At 31.4% G+C, this 25,417-nt stretch overlaps 1 protein-coding gene and 1 pseudogene across 2 annotated transcripts; both read right to left on the bottom strand.

Moving 5' to 3' along the window:
• Positions 1 to 122: 122 nt before the first annotated feature.
• Positions 123 to 4,017, bottom strand: LOC121217454 (putative chloride channel-like protein CLC-g; annotated as a pseudogene).
• Positions 4,018 to 13,797: 9,780 nt separating this feature from the next.
• Positions 13,798 to 15,698, bottom strand: LOC121217452 (actin-related protein 2/3 complex subunit 3). Of its 2 annotated transcripts, none has more exons than XM_041093040.1 (5): positions 15,541 to 15,698; positions 15,151 to 15,236; positions 14,721 to 14,829; positions 14,357 to 14,626; positions 13,798 to 14,250 (listed from the first exon to the last, which is right to left on the bottom strand). In XM_041093040.1, exons 2-5 carry the CDS (start codon positions 15,151 to 15,153, stop codon positions 14,102 to 14,104), a joined length of 531 nt encoding a protein of 176 aa, XP_040948974.1. In that variant the 5' UTR covers positions 15,154 to 15,236; positions 15,541 to 15,698; the 3' UTR covers positions 13,798 to 14,101. The 2 variants fall into 2 exon arrangements, with proteins under 2 accessions (XP_040948974.1, XP_040948975.1); XM_041093041.1 differs by lacking the exon at positions 15,541 to 15,698 and adding an exon at positions 15,354 to 15,372.
• Between the last annotated feature and the right edge of the window lie 9,719 nt (positions 15,699 to 25,417).

The raw sequence follows: 25,417 nt of genomic DNA, 5'->3' as shown, positions 1-25,417 counted from the left end.
TTCTTTTAGCCTAGACCAAACCTTAAAGAACAATGAATTTTGAAAGCTATTCCACAAGGGGCGCCTTACTAATTTATTAGTGCATGGAACTCTGCATGCAATAAATTTCAACAAAGCAAAAATTTTTGAAGGTTGAACCATCCCTGATTTCCCTCGTTGCTACTTACTACTGCAATGAAGGGCTAGATTGATACAACAACTTTATGCTGTGAAAATATAAACGCTAAAAGAAAGCTATTGAACCATGAAGGGCTACAGCAAGACTATTTACAAACTTAGTTTTAGGGTAAGCCCCCCCCCCCCAATCTAGAACGACTACCGAATGAGTAGATCTCCACCCTAAAATATTTTAAGAAAACGTGGCAATGCAATCCTTAATGGTTTCCACTTGCTATTTACCAATAATGGGTGCAAACCAAGTACGTGTTCTGGCATGAAATCGTGCCTTGTTAGTATGCCAACCACAGGTGATCCCTGCAGTCACAACATCAAGCATTAGAAATGCAATGAACTTTTAGATCAGAAGACATTAAGGTTAAGGAAAATAAAAATGGCTAAGTTACTTACGGTGGTTCTCTTGGGTATAACAAGCAGGTGCCGCAAACCGACTTCACGGAAGAGTGTACTTGCCTTAGCTAGTGACATTGTCTCCACAACTGTATATGGTGAAGCGTTGGTAAAAGGGTGCAGGTCCAAGAACATTTCCATCTCTTCCTCAGTTAATTTTATGTCTTCTATCTTGTCAACATTACCTAAGCCTTTCTTTGCAAACTCATCTGCTGAGAAATGTCTGAAGGCATCAGAACCTATTCGAACAGGGGTGCGCAAGAAAACTCTCTTCTTTAGCAGTGTAATAAGATGAGCACGGAGGATTAAACCATACAAAACTGGGGATTCAGAATGCGGAGGTTCGTCGATAACCGGAAACCCTTGATGATTTGTGGTCTTGAGGATGTGTACGATATTACCAACCTTCTCGTTTCCATGACAGACTTGAAAAGGGCCAGTGACAACATCTGCAACCGTGAATTGTCTCATATAAGGTTCGACATGAACTTCTAAGTAAGGGAAACCCTTTGCTTTCATAATAAGGTCATAAATGTTGCCGTTAAAAGCATCAGCTACAGTCTTGGAAACAAGAAGAACAATCATTATCATTGGCAACAGTAATAGGTTATTGGTCAATTCCAGGATTATGACACACAAGGAAACTGTCATCCTCATAGATCCACCAAGGAATGAAGCTGCCCCAAGCACAGCAAAAAGACCGTGATTAAGATTTGTGTGAGAACTAATAACATCCCAACGAAGCGACATAAGATGCCCAGAACTATGACTGGTAAAAAGATGCTGGAGAAACTAAATAATACATCCAAAAAAATGAGCATTGTGAGTGCTGAAACTCAGGCGTCAGTGTTCTTGCTGCTGAAAAGATTTCTGATAGCATCATCATTTGTGTTGAAAATGAGGCTTGCAAGATCATTGTAGTGACCAGGAGGGCATTGGAATTTCTTGTAGTTACCAGATCGACCTATTGTGGGACAGTCTTCGGTTGAATCCAAGGGACATGGTTGGCAAGATGCGAGCCATGGTAATCCAAAAAGCAGGCAGGATGTAAAAATGGAGATTGTGCAAGCGATAAAAATCTTATAACTAACGCTTTTCCTGAGACGAGAAGGCAAGGAGAATGACCCAGTAAATAATATTATACCAGATACTAGAAATGGTAATTGGTGCAAACAAACACAAATCCGAAAATAGAAACTTACTTATTGATGATGGCGTAAACTCGGAGAACCTTATCCAAAAGGAAATTATACAAACTTCCCAAAATGCCCCCAACAACACCAAGAAGAAGTACAGGAGGAACATCTGCCATGTGATACGAAATATTTGCTGAATAGACATCAAACATTATCAAACCCCCTTTACCAAATAGCCCACACTTGCCACTTAAACAAACATCAATTAGAGCTCGAAGTATGATTGCAACCACAGCAGTCGTAAAGAAAGCTCTCCAAAGAAGGCCACTTGTCCACCTGTAGAACAATACCATGATATAATCATTATATATCAACTTTTATCAGTTCTCTTGTCAGAGAGATGATGAAAGAAAGGATGGTGATTCTCAAAGTAAAATATGTCATATCAAGGGTACAAAAGAATCACATTTTGCCTTTCAACCTTAGTAATGATTATGAATAAAGTAGCTGAAAATTGATATTGAAGAGATATATCACACAACATGTTACTGTCTATAATGGCCCCAGATCCGTTCAGCCTTCCATCTATGGAAAAAAAACACTCATGAAGGCAATTTAGAAACCAACAATACAAACAGAACAGATGGTTAATAAGGTATCAAACATTGTGCTCCAAATGCATGCATAAATTTACATACCAAGATGCCATTTCTTCAAGAGCAAACAGCACACCACCAACTGGGGCACGGAAAGCAGCAGCAATTCCAGCTGCTGATCCGCAAGTTACAAGGTCTCGTCGGTCTCTATCATTCTTAAAGAATCGAATCCACTTCCACGTTAAACCATATCTTCTTGACCCACCCTGTCCCAATAAGGATGCAATGCATGCACCGATATGCATCATAGGCCCTGCTTTTCCAACAAGCAGAGATGACGACACTGCAGAAATGCTTCCTATAATCTGCACACTTCACCCAATTATGAGATTTCTACATCGAAATGACAAAAAAAGAAGAGAAAACTGTTTCTTCTCAATTCCTCGCTACTCTTTAAGTGAAAAAAAAATATTATGCGTAAAACTTTGCAATTACAAAATCCTATAACTCGATAATTAATTACGCATTCACTGTACCCAATAATGATTAATTTTGACTAGAATTGAGAACCACAAATAGATTTAAAACTTAGGGGGGAAAATATAGCTCTTCAGCTCTGCATCAAAGGATTTTGCATTTGTAAGTTATTTTTCTTTTCTAATACCTTGACAATTAAAGTTCGTAGTGAAATTATTCCCGGAGCATCTACACCATTCAAGTAAGCCTTCACCTCCGGTATACCAGAGCCAGCTGCCGCCGGCGAAATAAATGTCGTAATGATGGCGGCAAATAGAGTTAAAACTAAATTTGATAGAAAGAATACTAGAAAAGCCATCTCATACCTACAAAAAAAAAAGTTTGATTATATACTAGGAGTATGTAAGAATTTCGCTATAAACAATTAAAATTTACGGAAAAAGTTTTCTAAACGTTTGGGGCAAATTAGTTCCCGTCAAAACAGAAAAAAGAAACACTAATGAATGAAATTTAACCAATCAGAAATTCAAAAAACAAATCAATAAATAAAGTAGAGCGAAAGGGACCTTCCAGTTAACATCATGTTAGATGTAACGACGAACTTAACGCCGGCGATGTTCTCAACGGCGAGATTATTACAGAAACCAACGACACTGACGATACAGCCAATCAAGAAACAGAGAAGCCATTTCATGAAAATATATTGAAAATTTTGGATCTTGTCACGTGCCCTCCAATCTTGTTTGTAGAAATCATTCTCCGCAATCCTTAAAAAAAAAACAAGAATCCGAAGCAATTAGAAACCAAAATCCAATGGCGGAATATATGTATATATATGATCACCGGGTAAACGGGTAGCTTACTCGTAGTCGAGGCTTTGAATAGGGCAGACGTTGACACCTACGATGGCGAGCTGAGAGGTAGAATTACTGGCTCGTTGATAATGAGGGAGTAAAGGACTGGTGAGAGCTTCATGGTCATGGTCGTGCTCTTGATCTGGGTCTTGGCTTTGGGTTTGCACCGGTGGCACATTCTCTGACATGACGTTACGTTGCGGCGTTCCGCCGGGTGGAACCTATTCTAAAACGAAAAGATGAATTTCGGTTCAGAATTAAAATATAAAATGGAAAGCAAATCATACATAATATTGCTCCCGCAGAGAATGAAGAGTTTGTTATAGAGACGAACTCAACTGGGGGCGCTGTTTTATATTTTCTTTCTTCTTATTATATATAATGTTTTGCTCTTCTAATTTCCTATTTTTCTAAATTATGGTATAGTGGTGATTTAAATATTAAGGTGATAATCATTATAAAAATACATTTATTTTTGTTTCTTATCATTATTATTTTGGAGGTTCGTAAATTAAATAATGAATTAATTTAATAAATAGAAATATTGTAATATTTTGAAAATTTTAAGAATGTCAAGAAATAATTAATGGCCAATGAGTGGGGCCAATGGGATTATATGGGTTGCTAATTACGGAGACAAACAAACAAGAGACGACGGGGAATGGAAATCAGCATCAGACAATCAATCGCTGCATGCGAGCAACGCCGTCAACGTCCGGACTTGGAAACTTCGCGTTTGTGAGCAGTGGGGCTCGGGGCGTTTTGCCTTTCTGACGTCTTTGCGCTGACAAATCCTCAGACACAAGGCACAGCACCCACAGAATATTTTTGTGCGTCTTAAATATCAGTCCCAGGCCACCGTGGTGTTTTCCCTTTCTCTAATATAAAATAATCTCCATCGTTTTCATTATCTCTGTCCGACGTGGTTTTGCAGCTCTTCTTTTTCATTTTTGTTATTCATACTAAAATAATTTTTATGGTGAAGATTTGTGTAAACACCAACAAGTAAGATAGTCAATACTAGGGGTTCGATGTATTATTATTTATTGAAACTAGTATCGTTCAAAGATTGATTTATTTCGAAATTTGAGTCTATCAATATTTTTTAAGACATTAATATTTGTATATAAAAATATTTATAAATATCAAATAATTAAGAATGAATAATTTTTAAATAGAAAATATTGATGGATTATATAGTCAGTCATTTCTGTAATAATCTTATCCGCTAAAATAAGTTTTCAGAAGAACTGATTTTTTATGTTTTATATTGCCTAAAATTAATATTTGATACAATAACACTGTACTTCCTTTTATTCCATAAACAATCGTAAAAAATTGATATGCGTCTTATTTTTTAATATTTTATCATACCCATATAGGATATTTGTTAACCCCTAATCCTATTTGTGAAGTCTAAAAATTTCATTAACAATGTACCAAATAATTTCTCATAAATTGGACACATCATAATTTTTTTAACTTCACTTGTGAAGTTAAAATACTCCGTAATTAATGTATCAAATAATAATCCTTATTTAGAAAGAGGAATATATTTTATTCTTAAACATTTGGTATACCAAATGTTAGTGTTTTATTAAAAAATATTCATTAGAGTTGGTAAAGCATTTAGATCCTAAAATGCATTTATATAATTAAAAAAACCCTAAAAAAGCTGTGTGGAACGTTATCAAAAAAATTAAAAATAATATATGACCAACTTCTAGATTTTGAAATTAAGAATTGTCAAATAAAATTATTTAAAATAAATATATTATGATATTCCAAACCCTAAATTATATTTCCACGTGGGAAACCTCCACTTACCACAAAACAGAACCAATAAAAAACGAAAAGGATGGATTACCTAATGTAACAGTAACAATATAATTATTGTAATGATGCATTACAACATACATGAACTACCATTGTTTAATCCTATTTTTAATTATGTTTTCCGAAATCGTATCAATAATGTCACACCAAAGAAGCTTGTTGATTTAATTTTATGTACTAACATATAATTTATCCCTTCAATTAAGTAGCAAGTAATTAATTAATTTTTGAATAACTATTATTATTTTTGTTTTAGAGAAAAAAAAATTTAATTATATAAGCTATCATGAGCGTTTGATTTTGATATAATATCTAATTTATGCACATATATACGTATAGGTAGGTAAATATGTCATATAATATACCCCACAAAAACATATTAAATATTTGTATGAAATTTACTTTTGTGAATATTTGGAGACTTGTTGGGTGTTTCCTTCAATTTATAGCTGTTGAAAAAGTTAAAACAGCTGCTGCATACATTGCTCCTGCTTATATTTTTTTAGAGTCAAATTAAAAAATAATTAAATTTATTTTTTCCCGCAAATAAAGATCCAAATTCGTTTTTTTTTTTGGAATATGTAATATTGATAGAAAATTATTTGCATGTTAATGTGTAATATGTAGTAACCAATTAATGATGGCGGCTGCTATTTGATAAAAGAAAATGTGATTTTCCATGTGTTATATTAAACTTGATACACTTACCATGGGGATTTTTTAAAAGATTGGATATGAATTTTCTAGGAAGCATCTACTTGTGGGGAAGCGTTTTCCTTTTTCAGTTGACGTGGGTGTGGTTTAGAATCAGATAAAAATGATGGATTTTCTTTAAGTGACAAAATTACAACAAAGGAATCTTCCGGTTTCACGTTTGATGACCGGTTCCCAAGGAAAAGACAGGTTAAAGAGGAAGGAAATTGCGAGCGTACAATGGAAGTGCCACCAACCAACCAATTATGCTTTTCTATCATATAGGCATCGAGTGAACCAAGGAAGCCCCTATTCTCAGGGGCAGATTGCATTTCAGTCCTTCTACTGAGAAATTGAGCAAATTAATTCTTATACATTTTGAAACTTGCAAATTAGTTCCTCCGTTAATTTTTTCTGTTAAATACTGACGTGGAACATTAAATCAGTGCTGAAAATTATTTTTTTACGAGTAAACTATAAAAATGAACATCCAACTATTATTTTTTTTATTTGATCATTAAATTTTTCGACATTAAATATTTTAGTCAATCTAAGCTAACGTGGGCCTTTTCTTATTGGTCTAGTAATAAAGTTAGCCCTCTAGTGTTTACACATTCTATCAATTTGATCTTAAATATAAAAATTTCAACAAATTTAGCTCTCAATGTTTACAAAATTTATCATTTTAGTTGTAATTTTAAAGAAATTAATACATTTGGCCCTCAACATTTACAAAATCTATCAAGTTAGCGATAACTCTAAAAATTAAAAAATATATTTTTAATCATTTATAACCCTATCGGCTAACCCATGTGAAATATTAAAATAAGAAAAAGAGTATACTCTTTCAAGTCACTTGCAACAATTTCTTTTACAATAATTTAGGCTTCATATTGGGGCAAATCAATAGATTTGGAACCTATTTGGAATAATTGGTTGCATTACTACCCAAAGAGATAACGTTTTAAACGCCTTTACTTTCATTTAGATCTTAATTTTTTTGTGTTTTATCCTAACTTTTAAGAGTTGTTTTGCAAGAGAGACTTGAAAGAGGTAATATTTTTCTTTTTTTAATATCCATAGTTGTAGGGATGGCAAAAAAAAATCTGAATCTGATGGGTTCCGAGCTGATTCGGCCCGATAGTGTTGGGTTTTTTTCTTGAAGTCAAGGTCGAAGCTGGTTAATTTTTAAAAGCAATCAGGTTAAGTCGGGACCAAATTTAGAATGAAATAGCCACGCCCGATATATTTATGAAATTACCCTTTATACATATTTAATATTAACTAAATTCAAAATTCAAAATTTATCACTACTAGTCTCATTTTACCACCACTGCATCTATACTAGTCCCCTTTCACCCTTCTAAGGTTATTTTCCCCATTTTCTATCTTCTTAATTTAATAATTTATTAAATGAACCTTTATTCCTTCTTTTTCTTCTCTATTGTAATCACAACATGTGTGTGAATATACATTAGCACACAACTCTAGAGATAAATCATTAATCAAATCTAATTAATCATATTTTTACAAAAAAAACTAAATGAAATTAAATTCAAGTCGGATCATATAGAATTTGGGTATATTATTAATTTTCAGGTCTAGGTTCAAAGTGGGTTAAATTTTTTAAAGTTGGGATTGGGTCAAGGCATGGAGTAGAGCATCGAGACAGGGTCGGGTGGGCAAAAGACCACCCTACCCCATCCCGTTGCGAGCACTAGTTAGCTGACGGGTTAGAAAGGGCTAAAAATGATTTTTGTAATAAAAAATAGAGTTAAAAACAAAATTGACAGATTTTGTAAATATTGAGAGCCAAAATTTTTGTTTTTTTTAGAATTGGATCTAAAATGACAAATTCTGTAAACATTAAGGGATAAATTTGTTGAATTTTTTATATTTGGATCAAATTGATAGAATATATAAAAATTAAAAGACTGACAAAAAAAATAGTTGAGTGACCAAAATAGAACGGAAGGCATAGTTGGGTGACCACTTTTATAGTTTATGCATAAAAAATAATTTTTAGCATGTTCCATGCCATCGTTTAATAGAAATTTTTTATGGAAAAACTAAATTTACCCATTTTAAAATATATAAGAGCTAATTTATCACACTTCTTTAAACCATCTTCGTAATATATAGTTTTGAATTTTTTTAGAATCATATATATCGGTGTGTTTTGCAAAGAAGAAAACAAAATCATTACAATATGGAATTTTTTATCTCGACTCTTTCGTAAAATCCAAGAACCTTAAAATTCCTCTGCTGCTTCTGTAAGTTTTTCGTCTCCTCCAACAATGATTTTCTATTTAGAACTATCAAATCATCTTCATCATAAAATTAATCTAAGTATGCGATTGAAGAAGAATATAAATGTAATAAATTGAGTGATGATTTTATAATTTTTGATGATCAGTGGACTAAAAATGGTTGGGTATAATATTGTGATGTATTATGAAGTTTTTATCCTAAAAGGACATGCCGCAAGGGCCAAGGTGGCTTACTTTAGAATCTGAGACCACTTATGGAATGCTGGTCTCATTTTCTAATATTGAACATGTGGCGATAAAAGATCGGATATTTTCAGCGGTTGGTCATGTGATTTATTCTTGTTCAATTTTTTTTATTTATCAAAACAAAATATTTAATACGAATCGAAAAAAAAAAATTGTACTCTTTGTGTTTGTTTTTTTTCATTCTCATATTTCGATTTTTTATTATTTAATTTTTTTATAATTTATTTAAAATATATTCTAAGAATTAATGTGCTGTTAATTCGTTTAAAAAAAATAAAAAAAATCTTATAATTATAGATAAGATAATTTTTCAATAATAAGCATTGTGTAATGGGCTTTATATCACTTGGATGAGCTAACCCATTGATAGGCTAACTTCAACCCGATTATTTTTATTTAATTTAGCCCACAGAATAATGGCTGATGGCTGGGGCACACTGCAAGAATTTGGGTATTTATTAAATGACTACGAATACGCGTTTAAAATAATTACGATTTTTTATATTTTAATTAATATTATTATATTTGATTAATGGAATTATTAATGTGGAAAATTGTTTCATAAAAAATAATATTTATGTGTTCAAATATATGTTAAATTTTAAATTTAAATCATATTAACAATTTAATAATATTCTCTTAATATAATATACTAAATAAAATAGACACATGAAATAAATTAACATGTAATTAGAATTGTTTACTGTGTCAAGCTGTGGTACGATCAAATTTTAAAAATATTTTTAATCCCAAATCAAAATTAGTCTAGCTTGATAGCTTATTTTACTATTCATATATTAATAAAAATATTAAATATATATTTATACCAATTTGAATATAATATACTATTTACTATTTAATTTGAGGTTTATTTGAGATAAAAAAAATACTCCTTGCCCAAGTCTAATTTGAATATTTTAATAATATTGGCTTTTGCGATGTTAAATATATATTTGTTTTTTTATATTACAATATCATGGGGGTAGAAATATGTGGAGCCAAAGTAAGGCAAAGTTGGGGCTCATTCTGTCTCTTATTCAATGTGCTGTGGATAAAATTAAAAAAACATGACAAGCTTTCCTTCAATTAATAAATTAGAGTTGGGTCCCACATTAAAGATGAACCAATCTTTTTCCATGCTGGAAAATTGAACAAGTGGCTCATATTCTTGGGCCAAGATCGAATATGCTAAACTAGCATTATAAAAACAACAATATTAAGTGTTGTGAAAATATGTTTAATTACTAAATTATGCTAACGTTTAAGAGGAGGTAAATCACCTTTCCAATTCACGAAAATAAATTAAATATTTGATTTAGTGATAAGCGCGTCTGAAAAGAAAATTCAAATTTTTATTTTTTAAAAAGTCAAAATAAGAAACAGAAAATGCTTTACTTATGGGGATCCTTTCAAGAACTTAAACGGAAAATAAGCATTGAAAGACAAGAGAGGTGGCTTTATTTATCATTTTTATTAAATGCTAACCAACAAACCAATTACTCGACAAATTTTGACTCATAACTTCCCCCTTTTGACTAAAATGTCTAGATTATCATAGAAAAAATAAATTTTAAAAAAACTTTCTTCTTTAAAAGCTAAAGGAAATAGGCATGAAGATCTTATTTTCCCTCTTTACAAATTAACTATATAAACAAATCAAACAAGAAATGAAAAATAATTTTTCAATTTAATAATATTTTTTATTTGAGATAAATAATAATCCATCCAAATATTCCTGTGTATTCCATGTTTATTTGGATTCAATATAATGTATCAGTGTACTGAAAGAAAAATAATGGATTCAACTTATATTATACTTTCTTTTGTGCAGGGAAAGATATTATATCGACATACATGAATATGTTTATTCAATTATTTTGATTTAAATAGAGTCGTGATTAAAATTATTGTCAATTACTCGTTTGATATGAGTTCGAATTATATTACTTCTATATTTTACTTTAATATTATATAAAAAAAGTATTAATTTAATTACGTAATTTTATAAAAGGGTTAAATTATTATTTGATATTTAAATTTGGTGACAATTCTTACATTGGGATCAGAGTTCCTTTTTTTTTTGGCTTAGTTAATCTTTGAACTTCATAATTATTTTCATTTTAGGGCCTAGCTAAGCAATTATTCTCATATCGAAAAACTTTTTTCTTTGTTCAAATTAGCATATGAACTTGTATTAAAGTTTGGATTTTAAGTTTTCGAGAAAATATCAAGGATTAACCTAAAAAATTTAACTTAATATAGAAATAATTGTTAAGTTTAAAGATTAATTTAGATAAAAAATAATTCTCAATATAAAAACTTGGACCAAAATGAAATTTAAACCAATATGAAAAGTAGTTTCCAAATTAACCGGAAAAAGTGGTTACCCTTTACAAAATAATAGAGTAAGGGATAAAAGACTTTATTAGTGTTAAATAATGGTTTCTATCGATCTAAGTACACGTGGAAAATTACAAATAAAAAATCACAAAGCCCGAGCGGCTCGAATATAAACCGGTGGTTGAGCTACTTTTCTCCATTATACTCTCGCCGCCTCCTAAAACAAGAGTCTATTGTTGTTTGTTTCTGTGTAAACCGTGAAAGAAGAAAATCTTCATCTGCAACAAAAAAATGGAAGACTCATCGCCCAAAGAAGACGACCCTGGAGTTCTGAAGCTTCTCGAAGCTTTGAAACAAGCATCCCACGAGTTACAAGCTCATCCAACTTACAAATCGGTCCAGTCTAATTCATCTCCCATTAAAGCTCTTCTCGAGCTTGAAACCGAGTCCGATTCGATCATCTCGAAAGACCCACATCTTTCTACTCTTTCCCGACACTTGGCTGAGCTCAAGATCCTCGTCGAAACCCTAGAAAGGAATCGTGGTTATGGTCTCAGGAGTTTTTTGACTCGTCGTGTGTCGACTCATTCCATCTCTCGAGTTGCTGGCTCGATCGAGTCCGAGGTTCAAGCCTTGATGGATCGTGGGAGTATCGATAGCTTGATAAATGCTTTGAAAGATCCGTGGAAGGACGAGGACGAGTTAGCTCGGTTACTGAGTCAGTTTGAAGTCCGAGTATCACAAGGGTTTAATCCCGAGTTACAGGATTCAGTCTTGAAATCGAAAGCCTTTTCGGTTTTACAAACAGTGCTTTGCGACCCGAATTGTTCAAAACAGATCAGGGAAAAAGCTGCGTTTTGTGTAGCCGCTTTGATTCGATTCAACAAGGATGTCTTCGTCGGCCAAGTGAATATGGGAGATACAATTCAAGCTCTTTTGGAGATGAAATCAGCCCATAGCGTAAAAGTTCTATGTGAGTTGATTAAATTTATTAAATCTCCATTTGTTGATGAAATACTCTGCAATGGAGGACTTCCCAAGATTTTAACTTTATTAGAATCCAAAGATTTGAGCATGAAAGTTGTGGTCTTTGATTGCATTCTTGAGATTGGTTACTTTGGACGTAAAGAAGCTGTTGAAGCGATGCTTAATGGGGAGTTGATAGAGAAACTTGTGGAGTTGCAGAGGTCAGAATTTGGTGGTGATTTGATAGGGATGCGAAAGTATGGAAATGAGAATGAGGAGAGTGAGGGGCAGAAAACGGGAAAGAAATTTTTAGAGAATCATCCATTTGCAAGCTGTGTGGCAAGGTTTGCAGTGCAATTAGAGGTTGGGGAAGGGTTGAGGAAAAGGGAGAAAAGGGCTTTTAAAGCAGAGATTCTGGAGAAAGTTAGGGAAGCATCTGTTAATGATGCTGAGGCTGCTACCACAATTGCTGAAGTTTTGTGGGGATCTTCACCTTGATGATGTTCATGTTTAGTGATTAATGATCATGTTTTTGTCTTTGTTTGGTTTTTTCTATGATTAGCGGTCTTTTGGTTTGGTACATAGAAAATTGGGTATCCATTTGTTGTTGTAAATGAACTGTTGATAAAAATTGAATTCTTCATTCAATCAACTGGTTTTTTATTTGTTAGCTTTGTTCTTAAAAAATTTGTGTTAAAAGGATTTAGCCTTTAGGAAGCAGCTTCTTCTTTTCTTTCTCTCTTTTTGGAGTTTGCAAAGTATTTTTAAACTTCAATTTTTAGCTAGAATTGCATCCTGACAACTTTAAATAATATAACCATAAATTTAAATAATAAAAAATTTATTTCAATTATAAATAAACATAAATTAAAACTTTGTACTTTTTTGGGGGTGTTGGTGCCTCCAAAAGGGGTGCAAGAATCATTGCTTGGTATAATGCTTTTTTTCAATTTTTTTATTATAACTCAAATGGTGGATTTAGTCTTTTAAGTCTCATGCAAGACAACATAAATTTGAATATATTTAAGTGTATACTATTTTTTCAAACTTAAATGTTTGAGAGAAATTATCGTGGTATAAATTTGAAATTCATTCAAACTCTAGTAAAACATAAACCGTAGCAGAACATGCTACCCTAAGCACTTACGTAGGTTGAACCAAAAAAGGAGGCACTTGCCTTGCCTGGTCCTTTCCTACAAGGTAGCATTTGTTTCACGTAAGTTGCAAAAGCGACTCAATTTCTAGTAGCTGACCTTTTCCTTGGGCGTCCACTATTTTTCCATCTTCCTCGATAAAGTTAAAACATGTCTACTTCATTCACACTTTTCTAAACATTAAAAGCAATTTCAGATTCTTTATTCAATTTTATTATGTTTTAATGCTTGGGAAGATAGATATATGTAATATGTTTAATTTTAACTATATTGAAATAGAAGCACCATTTCTAATGATACCTAGTTCCAATTTTTAACAATTATAGATTAAGGGTGAGTTTGGATGAGTGGTGCGTTTACCTGCGGTTAGTGTAAAAATAGCGGTGGCGGTGAGATTAGATACTGTAGCGATACTGTAGCGTGAGACAAAAAGTAAGTAAAACACACTGCATCGCACCGCACCGCACCCAATTGCCCATCCAAACCCACCTTAAGCTTGGAATCTCATCATTTCGCATTCAATCCTAAGATTTCCAAGTTCAACTGTCGTATTAAATATTTGGTAAAATGTATGCTGTGGGTGCCCAGTATTTCTTGAAAAGATTTCTCATTCAGCAACTTGTTGATTTTATACATTGCTGAAAGAAAAAACTAAAAAGAGAAAGGAAAAAGCTTGTTAATTTATAGAATCTTTAGATCAAATTAACATTCGGAAAAGTGGTTGCTGCTGATTGATGCTTTACCATCTCCATTAGGCCTTAAACTGAAACCCATTCTAGTTTCTTTCAATCGAATCCACGTACAGAAACCAACAAGAAAGACAAAACAATGCACGAATTGCCAATAGCTTTACAGTATAAGACGTAAGTGTCTTTGGTTTTAATACGCAACTGCTGACATCAGTTTCCAATTAGTGAACTGGTTCTTTTTACTTTATGTTGCAGAATGCTTATCACATGTAAAAAGTTATTTATCAAGAAGAGCAATGTTCATGAATTTCCTTTTTGCAAATGCTAACCACCACTTATTTGGTGTTCCATTAGGCCTATATGCAACACCCAACAGTCTCCCACTCGTCTCTTCTCTTATTTGCTTCAGATAATCCCTCAGCAGTTCTGCATTTTAAGAAACCAACAATTTACATGATACTAGAAGTTCAATAATGCATGTGATATTTAATATTGTACCAAATAAAAAAGGGCAAACATTAAGGAGATTTACCTGCTTCCTGTTGAGACTGTGGAAGAGAAAAGAGCCCTGTAAAAGGAAAACCAGATTCACCAGGTATGGTAACATTTTCCACTCCTAAGTTAAGAATTGCCTTAGACCCCTCAGCCAAGGTTCTACAACCTTCAAGCTTCTTTAGAGACAGATTTATGTAGAATGTCAAATATATAAGGAGCTTATCTGCAGGGCCTTTAATATCGAAGTTCCTAAAGAAGACATTGCAACGAAAGAATGTGATGGCTTCATCAACTATATCCGTTTTGCCTGCAAACAAAACAATACCATCTTGAATTATCAAATCAAAGATTTGAAAAAGGACAACTACACAATGATGCTGATTAAAGAACATAAATCCCACCTTGTTCTGAAACAGGAGCAGGACCCTTTTTACGACTTTTCAAAGGAAGTAAAGGGCAGCCACAGGCTTTAGTAATTCCTTCCTCGTCAGCAAAAGTAGAATGATAAACCTGCCCCTCATTTATTTCCAAGTGAATATGAACAAAAAGTTACCATAACTAAAATTGTTATGAATTATCTGTACTATTATTTAAGAGTTTACTGAATTCGTCTCATCGATAAGAAAAGTACTAGAAAACCAAAAGTTAAAATAATTAATAAATAACTACACTTTTAAACCCATCATCATCGTCATCATTATTCTAAATTTTACTATTTCCAACCAAAGCTTTATTATCATTAAACTTTCTAAGGAAAATTTGCTTTTCACCCGTAGCATGCACATGCTATGATATAATATATATGCAAAGGAAAGAGATTGATTCAGATACCATTTTCGTTTGAATCCCTTTGGCAAATAAACGAAATCAAGCAATTGGATTTTTCACAAGAAGGAAAGTGGGGTAACCAAATAATTCTGCAAAGAACAGCAGCACAACATCAAATTACAATCAACAGTAACGATTTATCCACACAAAAAAAACACGAAAATTTGCTATCAAGAACATGATAAATGCTAAATTGAGACGGTTACATTATAATGCCATTGTGCAAGACTTGAAATCTTTAAAACACACAAACCCATCAAATTAGAGAAGCCATGAAATATGATATTAATGCAGATTGTTTAGAGGAATGGGAAATCGTTTCATTCTCTATGATGCATAAACAGATATAAACATGTAAATAGCTTAAGTTTAACAACAGGAGAAGAGATGTACCAACAATTTTTTCCTTAGGAAATTTTCTGGGTGATCTTGAATTGCAAAAATGAACCAGGTGGGCGTTGGTGCCATGCAATCATATAGCTAGAAATGGGGAAAAGACACGAAAAAATATTGGGCAAACTTACAACCAACAAAAGCTTTTCAACAGCAAAATTTTCTCCTGCCTTTGAAATTTGAGCTTTGACTAGTTAAATGGGCTGACTTTCTTCCATTACCATAAGAAAGCGATTGAAGTTTGGATATGATCGAACTATAAGGCCTACATCAAGAATGAAATACAAAGCCCAAAATAGGAAAAAAAAGAAAAAGATATTCGTATAGGTTTTTTTTTTCTTTTATAGGTTTGTAGGTTTTATTAAACATAAATATAATTTTAGTATTTTATAATAATTTGCTATATAGACATATGTAGTATAATTTCTTTAAGGATTAGTTTTTCTTTTCACTATAATCTATCTCATTAGCACACTTCATTTATATTTAAACACATATCCTATTATAAATTTTAAATGATTGGTATTGTAACACCCCCTACCTATATTCGTCACTGAAATAGGGTACGAGGCATTACCGGAGTTTTCCAAATTAATTTTTCCATTATTACGAGTTAAATACTATTCTTTTATTGAAACATATTATTACGTCCCTTAGATGGGCCTCCGGAGCCCAAAACATACACCGATATCAAACCAAATCAACCAATTCAATTCAACATATTTTTAAGATAGATTTACGCATATCTATAAGATAACCTCATCACATGCCAAAACTAGGATTTGATAACCATACCAATGGCTAACTTTACATTTACTCCACACTAACATTTACTTTATCAACTTATACACGCCATTGATTTCCAAAATAAAGTTTCTTAATATACCAAATTGTTGAAGTTGATAGTGTGATGTGTCTCCGACCAAATCTGACCTCCGAGCTCTTAATACTACGAATCAGGGAAAAAGGAAACAGGGTAAACACGTTGTGCTTAGTAAGCTCATGTAACAAGAATTATACTTACCTAATATTTTCAATACAATACAATAAATATTCATACATCCATTCAATCTACCATTTGCCTATCACACACAAACTCAACCAAAACATTAATCAAATAGCATCATATGAGTTCAATACAAAGATTAATGATTGATGAACTCATCAATTCCATGTTTTCTATTACCCTTATTATTTCTCATATTTATCCCATTAAATTTCTTGGAATTTCGATGGATTTTCAGAGGTACACTTTTAGTGTACTATTCTAGGTCTGTCAATTCATATTCATGTGCGCGCATTTCCATTTCAGAGAGCACACTCCCGCGAACCTCATCCTTATAGCGGGATTACTAGTCCAAGCTAAATCCCCTGCAACGACAATTTACTCTAATGAGCTTGGATCTGAATTACTAGTCCAGGCTAAATTCAGACCCTAATTTGGATTACCCGTCCGGGATAAATCCATTTTACACATATTCTTCGGGAGGGCTATATCAGGATAAGATCATCCATCTGGGCTAGATTTTTTTTTATCGTCAATTCCTTTTTAAAGATCCATCGAATTTTCCTTTCATTCAACTGAGATTTCTTCCCTTTTTTAGCAAATATATCAATGTTTCATCAATTTTCATACAATGAACATTTAAATCATATTCACATCAATAACATACGTTTCAAGCATTTAAGAATATAATTCAGGTTACACGAACTTACCTCGATACTTGTTCGTATTCAAAAATCTACTAATCCCGAAATTTTTCCTTTCCTCGATCTAGCCTTGTATTTGAATTTTTTGGATCTAAATAAATAAATTTAATCATCAATTTAATACATTTCATGTTCATATGTAACATTCTCTATAATTCCACTATTATTCATAGTTCATTTAAAGCTGTCTACTTGAGTCGTAGTCACTAAATTATTTACATCTCAAACTATAGAATTTAAAATTAAAAACCGCTTGGTGTTTCTGAAACTAGACTCAAATACCTTTCTACCATAAAATTTTCAGAATTTTTGGTTCAACCAATAAGTACAGTAAAATCTTCAAACTTACCCATATTTTGCTGTCTGACAGCTTCGACTTTTCTTTGCTAAAAACTAATTATCTCTTAGTAAAAAATTTGGATGGTGTTTCCGTTTATTTTTATTGAAAATAGACCTATTAATAATTTAAACATGTAAATTTTAACCCCTAATTAATTTTATTCAATTTTTGATGATTTTCCAAAGTCAGAACAGGGGAATCCGAATTCATTCTAACCTTGTCTCACAAAATTTATTATATCTCATGATTTACAATTCCATTACTTATCTCGTTTCTTCTATAAGAAACTGGACTCAATAAGCTTTAATTCCATATTTTGTTCATCCTCTAATTAGATTTTCACAATATATGATGATTTTTCAAAGTTAGTCTACTCCTACTGTCCAAAACTGTTTTAGTGCAAGATGTTTATTACCATATTTCACCTAAGCTTTAATAAATGATAATTTCATCCCTACTCAATTAACCTCTCAATTAAGCTGATTTTTCTCAATTAGCATTTTATTCTATCACTTTAAACTACTTTATAACCTTTGGGAATCAAAATTTAGGCACTAGACTTTAATTCTAACTTTTTCACAATTAGGTCTTAAAAATCAATTTCTATTGAAATTACCTAATAAAATCATCTCATAAACAAATTAAAACTTCAATTTCATGCTATTTCATCATAAAATTATAGCACTCAACCATGGTGAGTTTCAATTTCATCCATAAAATCAAAAACTAATGAATTTAACAGTAGAACCTAGTTGTAAAAGTTTTAAAAATACAAAAATTACAACAAAAAGGCAAGGATTAAACTCACTTGGTGAAAAAATTATGAAATACCAGCTTAAAGAACCCCTCCTATGGCATTTTGGCTGATGAGAATGAAGAGAAATCACAAGAAATCTAGATATTTCTACATTAGTCCTAATTTTATTTAGTTATTATGCAATATTCGAATTTTTCCCTTAAATCATTCATTTACTTGCTAATTTCACGCCCTTGCCGTCCAGACCAAATAAATTTTGGGTCTAATTTCCTTTTAAATCCTTCCTCATTAGACACTTAAGCTATTTAATCATCCCAGCCTCTTTTACACCTTTTCCAATTTAGTCCTTTTCATTTAATTGACTACCCAAACATTAAAATTTTCTAACGAAATTTTAATACAACATTACTAACATTTCATAAATATTTATAAAAATATTTTCGACTCGGTTTTACGAGATTGAGGTCTCAATACCTTGTTTTTACCCAATTTCTTAAATAATTTATTTTTCTAACTAACCACTAAATCGGTAAAATTTTTCTATCGATATTTTTATACGATTTTCCTATCATATCAATATTCATGCAAAAATATTAAAATAAATTTCTCTTTAAATCGGATTTGTGGTTACGAAACCATTGTTCCGATTACCTTAAATTTAGGTCATTACAGGTATAACATATTATTAAATTAGAAATTGAAAGAATTAGTTGAAACCTTTAAAAAATCGAAAATCTAAAAATCAGTTAAAACCCAAAAATTTTGGATTTTTAACAAAGAAGTGGGTTTGTGTTGGTTCATTTTAGACTCGTTCTAATTTATAAACTCTTGCTTAATATTTGAGGATTGAAAAAAAATAGGTTGAACGAAATGAGTTTAAATAAATAAATTAGAATTGTTTAAATCAAAAGTTGAGTTTACACGCCAACATGAGCTTAATCTGATTAGTTTTCTAATTATATAATATATTATATTAATTATATTTGGACATACTATCTAATTTATACCATATAAAAATTAAATTTATAATAATACTATAATGTAAATATTAATTTTTCTAGATTGCGCACGAATTTGGGGCTAGTCGGAATAGTGGTTTTGGGGCCACAAATTCGACGAGAAATTTTTTTTATTATATTTTTATGGTCTGCAATTTCACAAAATGATTTCGTGAAAATTTTGTTCGAAAATTTTGACGTTTGGGCACTCAATTTAGTCAAAAGAACTAAATTGTAAAAAGTGCAAAAGTTGAGTTCTATATGTTAGAGGTGTCCAATTGTTATGAAATTTTAAATTTGAGGTCTTTATATGGTAATTAGACCATTGGTTAAGTTGGTGGACAAAAATGGGTATTGTTAGGCATGTTTCCAAAGTTTTTCATTAAGGGCATTTTAGTCATTTAGTTATTAAAATGAATTAAAAATAAAATTAAAAGCCAATTTTTGTCTATCTTCAACCCCTAGGCCAAAAATTGCATGGAGAAACCATTGCTAGGGTTTTTAAAGCTTCCAAGCTCGATTGTAAGTTCGTTCTATTCTCGTTTTTAATGATTTTTACGTTTTTGAAATCCTCATAACAAGATTTACCTATTTTTACCATTGTTTTGAACTAGGGTTTGTGTTTAAAAATTTACCCATGAATGATATGCATGTATTTTGATGTCTTATGGAAGAATATGAATGTTTGGAGTGTGATAAACGATTTGTACTAAGTAATTTTCAATGAAAATGCCTAAAAGGATTAATTTGTAAAAGTTATAAAATATGTTACAAGTGTGTGAATAAGTAAGTATTTTGGACTGATATAGTTATGAAAATGGTTCAGCTAGGCCTAAAATGCAAGGGAATTGAATAAAAATTATTTTACGAGCTTAGGGGCAAAATCGTAATTTTGTGAAACTTTAGGGGAAAAACTTAATTTTGCAAAAGTATGATTTTTGGACTGGAATGAGTAGTGTGAAGGTTATATAAGTTAAATGTATTGTTATAAATCAAGAAAGACGAGAAATTGAAATTGATCGATAAAAAGAAAAGTGAGAAAAAGTGAAAAATTTCCGAATGAAACTTTGGAATAAAAAGGGATACGAATGAAGTGACAGAAATGATCACATGTGTGGCACGGATTGTGTGTAGGCCACTATGTAAAAGTGAAAGTGATGGTTACGTGTGTAGTACTATGTGCAGACTACTACGTGTACCGGAATGATAGGTTGCATGTGTAGTACTATGTGCAGGCTACTACGTGTATTGGATGGTAATGGTCTCATGTGTAGTGTAACAGCCCGATTTTGACTCTAATTGGACATAGTGGTTTCGGGACCACAAATCCGAGTCTGAAAAATATTTTAATATTATTTTGTGTGTTTATGATGTGTGAATTTAAATGTGTGAAAGTTTCGTGAATTAATTTTGTTGTTTATGTGTTTAATTGACAAAAGTATCAAATTGCATAAAATGTGAAGTTTGATTATTAAGGTGTAAAGTGCTTATTTGATGGTGGCTTTTAAATATGAGGTTCTTAAAGGGCAATTAGCCCATTTTAAAAGATAGTGGACGGCAATGATAGTTAATATATACTTTTTATATATTAAATATAAAAGTTATAATAGTAATAGTATAATATTATATTATTATATCATTAAAACATAAAAGAAATAAGTTTTCTTTCTTTCTTCATTGTTTGTATCACCGAAACAAAAAGAAAGAAACTTTGTTCTTCAAGCTTTAGCATTCGGCCATCTTAGGGATTTCAATTCAAGGTTAATTTGATTTTAGTTTTTGATAATTTTTACGTTTTTGAGATCGTTGCTTTGAATACTTCAAAACCCATGTCTTAATTTTGTGAATTGATGAATATTTTGAATTATGCCATTGATGAATATTTGTGTTTTGGGATGTTTGATGATGAATAATGGAAGATATGTCTTAGATTAACATGTTTTGTCTTGGGATTTTTGATGAATTTGAGTATTTAGGGCTAAATTGTGAAAATAAATTTTTGAGGGACTAAAATGTGAAATAAATGCAATATGTGGACTTGTATGAGAACCATGAATATTCGGCCCTTGTGTGTTATGGGCAAATTTTGTGTATTTGGTGTCTTGTGCAAAAAGGACTAAATTGCAAAAAGTGCAAAATGTTAGGGGCAAAATGGTAATTTTCCCATTTATGTATTGTTGGACTCAAATGAATGTTTTGATGAATAAAAAGGTTAAATTTGACTATGTTTAGATCAAGGAACGAAGAAAACGAATTTGGATCGGGGGAAGTCGAAGGTAATCGAATAGTCGATCGTGTTTGCTGATATCCGAGGTAAGTCTATTAGCAACTAAAAGTTATTAAGTTAATATTTATACATGCATACTAATTTTATCTTATGATTGAGCTATAATTTAAAGTATAATAGTTGAATAAACTTTGGACTATAGATATTGTATATAACATGTTCGAATATACAAGTATGATCTTGTATAAATTATTGGATTAAACAAAGGTATGTATAAGATATAGGTATATATATATATATGGTTTGAATGATTATATAAGTATGTATATATATATATATAAAGTCGAATAAGCATGCAAATATACATGTATGCGTTGTGTATTGAATTTAGTTATGTCATTATATAAGTATGCGAGGATTGATTGTGCATTTATATATGTACAAGTTTTTGTTTTGAAATTGAGTATGAAATTATACATTCATATGGTAGATTCGAATATGTATAAATGCACATGTATAAATTCTTGAATCGAAATTTGGTATGGAATTATATATGTATGTGAAAGTTTCGATTTTGTATGTATATTCACGTAAAAGTTTTTGAATGGTAGTGAAGATATGAAATTGTTAGTTTGAATTATTATAAAGTGATTGAATATAATACAGACGTTACGTCTAGCAGGCTTAATGCCGGTGAAGTAATTCAGACTTTAAGTCTAGCAGGCTAAATGCCGGTGATACATTTCAGACTATATGTCTAGCAGGCTTAATGCCGGTGATACATTTCAGACTATATGTCTAGCAGGCTAAGTGCCGGTGTACTGAATCAGGCTTTAAGCCTAGCAGGCAAAATGCCGGTGAATCTGTTTAAATTGTGTTAGAATATGCAATGGATATATCTATGATTTGTGATTATATGAAATCGATGAATACATATGTACATTAGATATATGTGATTGCTGAATTTATAAATGCATATGGTGATATGTGGTAGTTAAACATATATATATTGAGCCTATGTGTTTGATAATTAATCATGTATGCATTTGAGATATATATATATGTGTGTATTTCGAATGTATGTGTTACCTAGGTATTCAGGTATAAATTCATAGTGGGTATATTTATATATAAACAAATATAAGATGTGATTGATGTATATATATTTGTGTTAGATTTGAATTGATTTAGAACATACCATGAGTGTACATATACAATCAGTTTGATATGTATATAATATGTATATATATGCTCGGTGGTATACATTCAATTGTAATGTTGTTTTGTATAATATATATATTAAACTGAATTCATCCGACAGGTATACATATCTGACTATAAATGAAATGGTCTGAGTAGAATAATGTATGAATGTTAGTTGGTTGTGTTAGTTGAAATTTCAGTAGAATAGATTAAAAAGGTTATAATAATTATGTGTTTATAATTATACATTTAGTTATGCTGGAGACTTACTAAGCTATAAAAGCTTACTTCGTTTGCTTTCGTTCATTCGTTTTTATAGATTTGGAGACGCGTTACGAGCTCGGGGATCATCAGCACAGTCCATCACACTATCGACTTCTTTTGGTATTTTGTTAAATATTTGAACTCGATCTTATGGCATGTATAGGCTTGATAATGTTTTGGTTAGTTTTGAATCCTATATTGTAAATAGCAATGGGAAAAGAGTTTAGTTTCCATGCTGGAATTTGATTATATATGTTCATGAATTGGACTTGCATTTGGAATTAGATATTAAAGTTATGTTTATGTGAGCTTGGTTTCGTAATGCCTCGTAACCCTGATTAGGCGACGGAGACGGGTTAGGGGTGTTACATGTAGTACTATGTGCAGGTTACTATGTGAACTGAACATCATTTATTTGTAAGGTGGTTGCTATGTGCTGATTCCACCTGACATCATTGATTAATAAGGTGGTTGCTATGTGCTAAATTCACCAAGTATCTGTTATTATTCCGAAGTGTTCATCGAGAAATTGACTAAGTGTAATTGAATAATAAATATAGGTGTGGAATTGAATTGAATATCGACTTAGAAATGGAAAAGTGAATTTTGAATTGAATTGTGATTGAAAGTGAAAAAGTAAAATTATGAAAGAGTACATTTAGCAATAAAACAGTTTAGACAGCAACAGTTATGTGACTTTGAAAAATAACCAAAAATGGTGGAGATTGAATTAGAGGCTGAATAATATATGAAATTGAAGCTGAATGAGTCTATTTTCACATAAAAGAAACAGAGCAAGCAAAAGAGGTATATATTTTGAAATATTAGAAGTTTAGTTAGACAGAGTCAGAATGAGTTTGGAATCCCCTATTCTGACTTTGGAAAATTTTCAAAAATTGTACAAAAATAATTATGGGATAAAATTTATGTGTTTAGAATTCTCAGTGAATCTATTTTCAAGAGAAGCAAACGGAAGTAATATCTGAATTCTGTACAATGAGATAATTAATTTTTAGTGAAGAGAGGTCAGAACTGTCGAGCAGTGAAACAAGGGAACTTTAAAGAATAAACTGTACTATTTAGCTAAACTAAAAATTCTGAAAATTTTATGGTAAGAAGATATGTGAATCTAGTTTTGGGGAAAATTTACAGATCTTAATTTGAAGTTCTGTAGGTTCAAGTAAAAATAATTTAGTAACTCTGACTCGAATAGACAACTTTGAATATACATGTGATTGAATAGTGAAGTTGTAGTTAATGTTGTTTAAGTGTGTTATAATTGTGCATTATTAGTTATAGTTAAAGTTCATGTGAGAAAATAAAATTTCATAGTATGTGTAAGTGGTATACTTGGTATATCATTTGGTATGTAGCAATGTTAGAAATGGTTTATGAATTAACTCATGTTGATAAGTTTGATACATTAATAAATGTGGTGTTTATCCATGCTTATAATGCTTATACTATATGTTTATTTGGCTAGCATGTTTGGTGTGTATGCTTAGGCTTTGACCAAGTTGTGGCTGGATTACGCCACATTAAATTTATAAAACTATGCATTGAGATGGTAAATGTCTAGATGGAAATATGCTTGTGATCATAAAAAGGTGGTAAGGCTTAAAGTTTGTAATCTTTATTAAAATGGCTTATCATGTGGTTAGTCTTCAAAAAGACTAGCTTGCGACTATGGTTGAGTGTAATGTTTATATCTTGTGTGATATGCATAGGAAATAAGAGTGGAAAGGAAATGAAATACTAGGTTCATGCTTGAAGTGTAAAATGATGCAAAAAGGCGTTAAGTTAAACGATAAATATGTATTAGTATTGAACTTAATGAAATTGAATTGTACGTGAATTAAATGGAAATTGCAAATGATATGATGTGAATTAAATGAACGGTTGTGGTATTGAAATGTATATTGGATTGAGAAATTGAATTGAGTCGTGAACATGAGAATCGTGAATTAAATGAAATGGAAATGAAGTATTGAATTGCATGAGTATGTATTGGGTCTCAGAAGCGTTATTTGTTACAAATATAGTATTTTGAAGTTATAACGTGAAGATTTATAAAAGCATGTTAAAAATTTGAAGAGTTTAAATTTGAATGAAATTTTATAACTCGGTTTAACATGTTTATAAATGTATGTGTTCTGGTAATGCCCCGTACCCTATTCCGGCGTCGAATACGGGTAAAGGGTGTTACAATGTGACATCGCCAGATTCAGTCATAACGTTTAGACCGAATTTGGGGTGTTACAAAAACGGTTATAAGGAAGCTTTGATTATATTAAAAAATTAAATCTAAAATTAGTTAAATATATTTTATTTTATTTTTACATATTATGTCATTTATACCACATAAAAATTAAATCTAT

Source organism: Gossypium hirsutum, chromosome D05 (assembly GCF_007990345.1).
Source record: "Gossypium hirsutum isolate 1008001.06 chromosome D05, Gossypium_hirsutum_v2.1, whole genome shotgun sequence".
NCBI lineage: Eukaryota > Viridiplantae > Streptophyta > Magnoliopsida > Malvales > Malvaceae > Gossypium > Gossypium hirsutum.
This window is presented reverse-complemented; position numbering and strand designations above follow the sequence as displayed.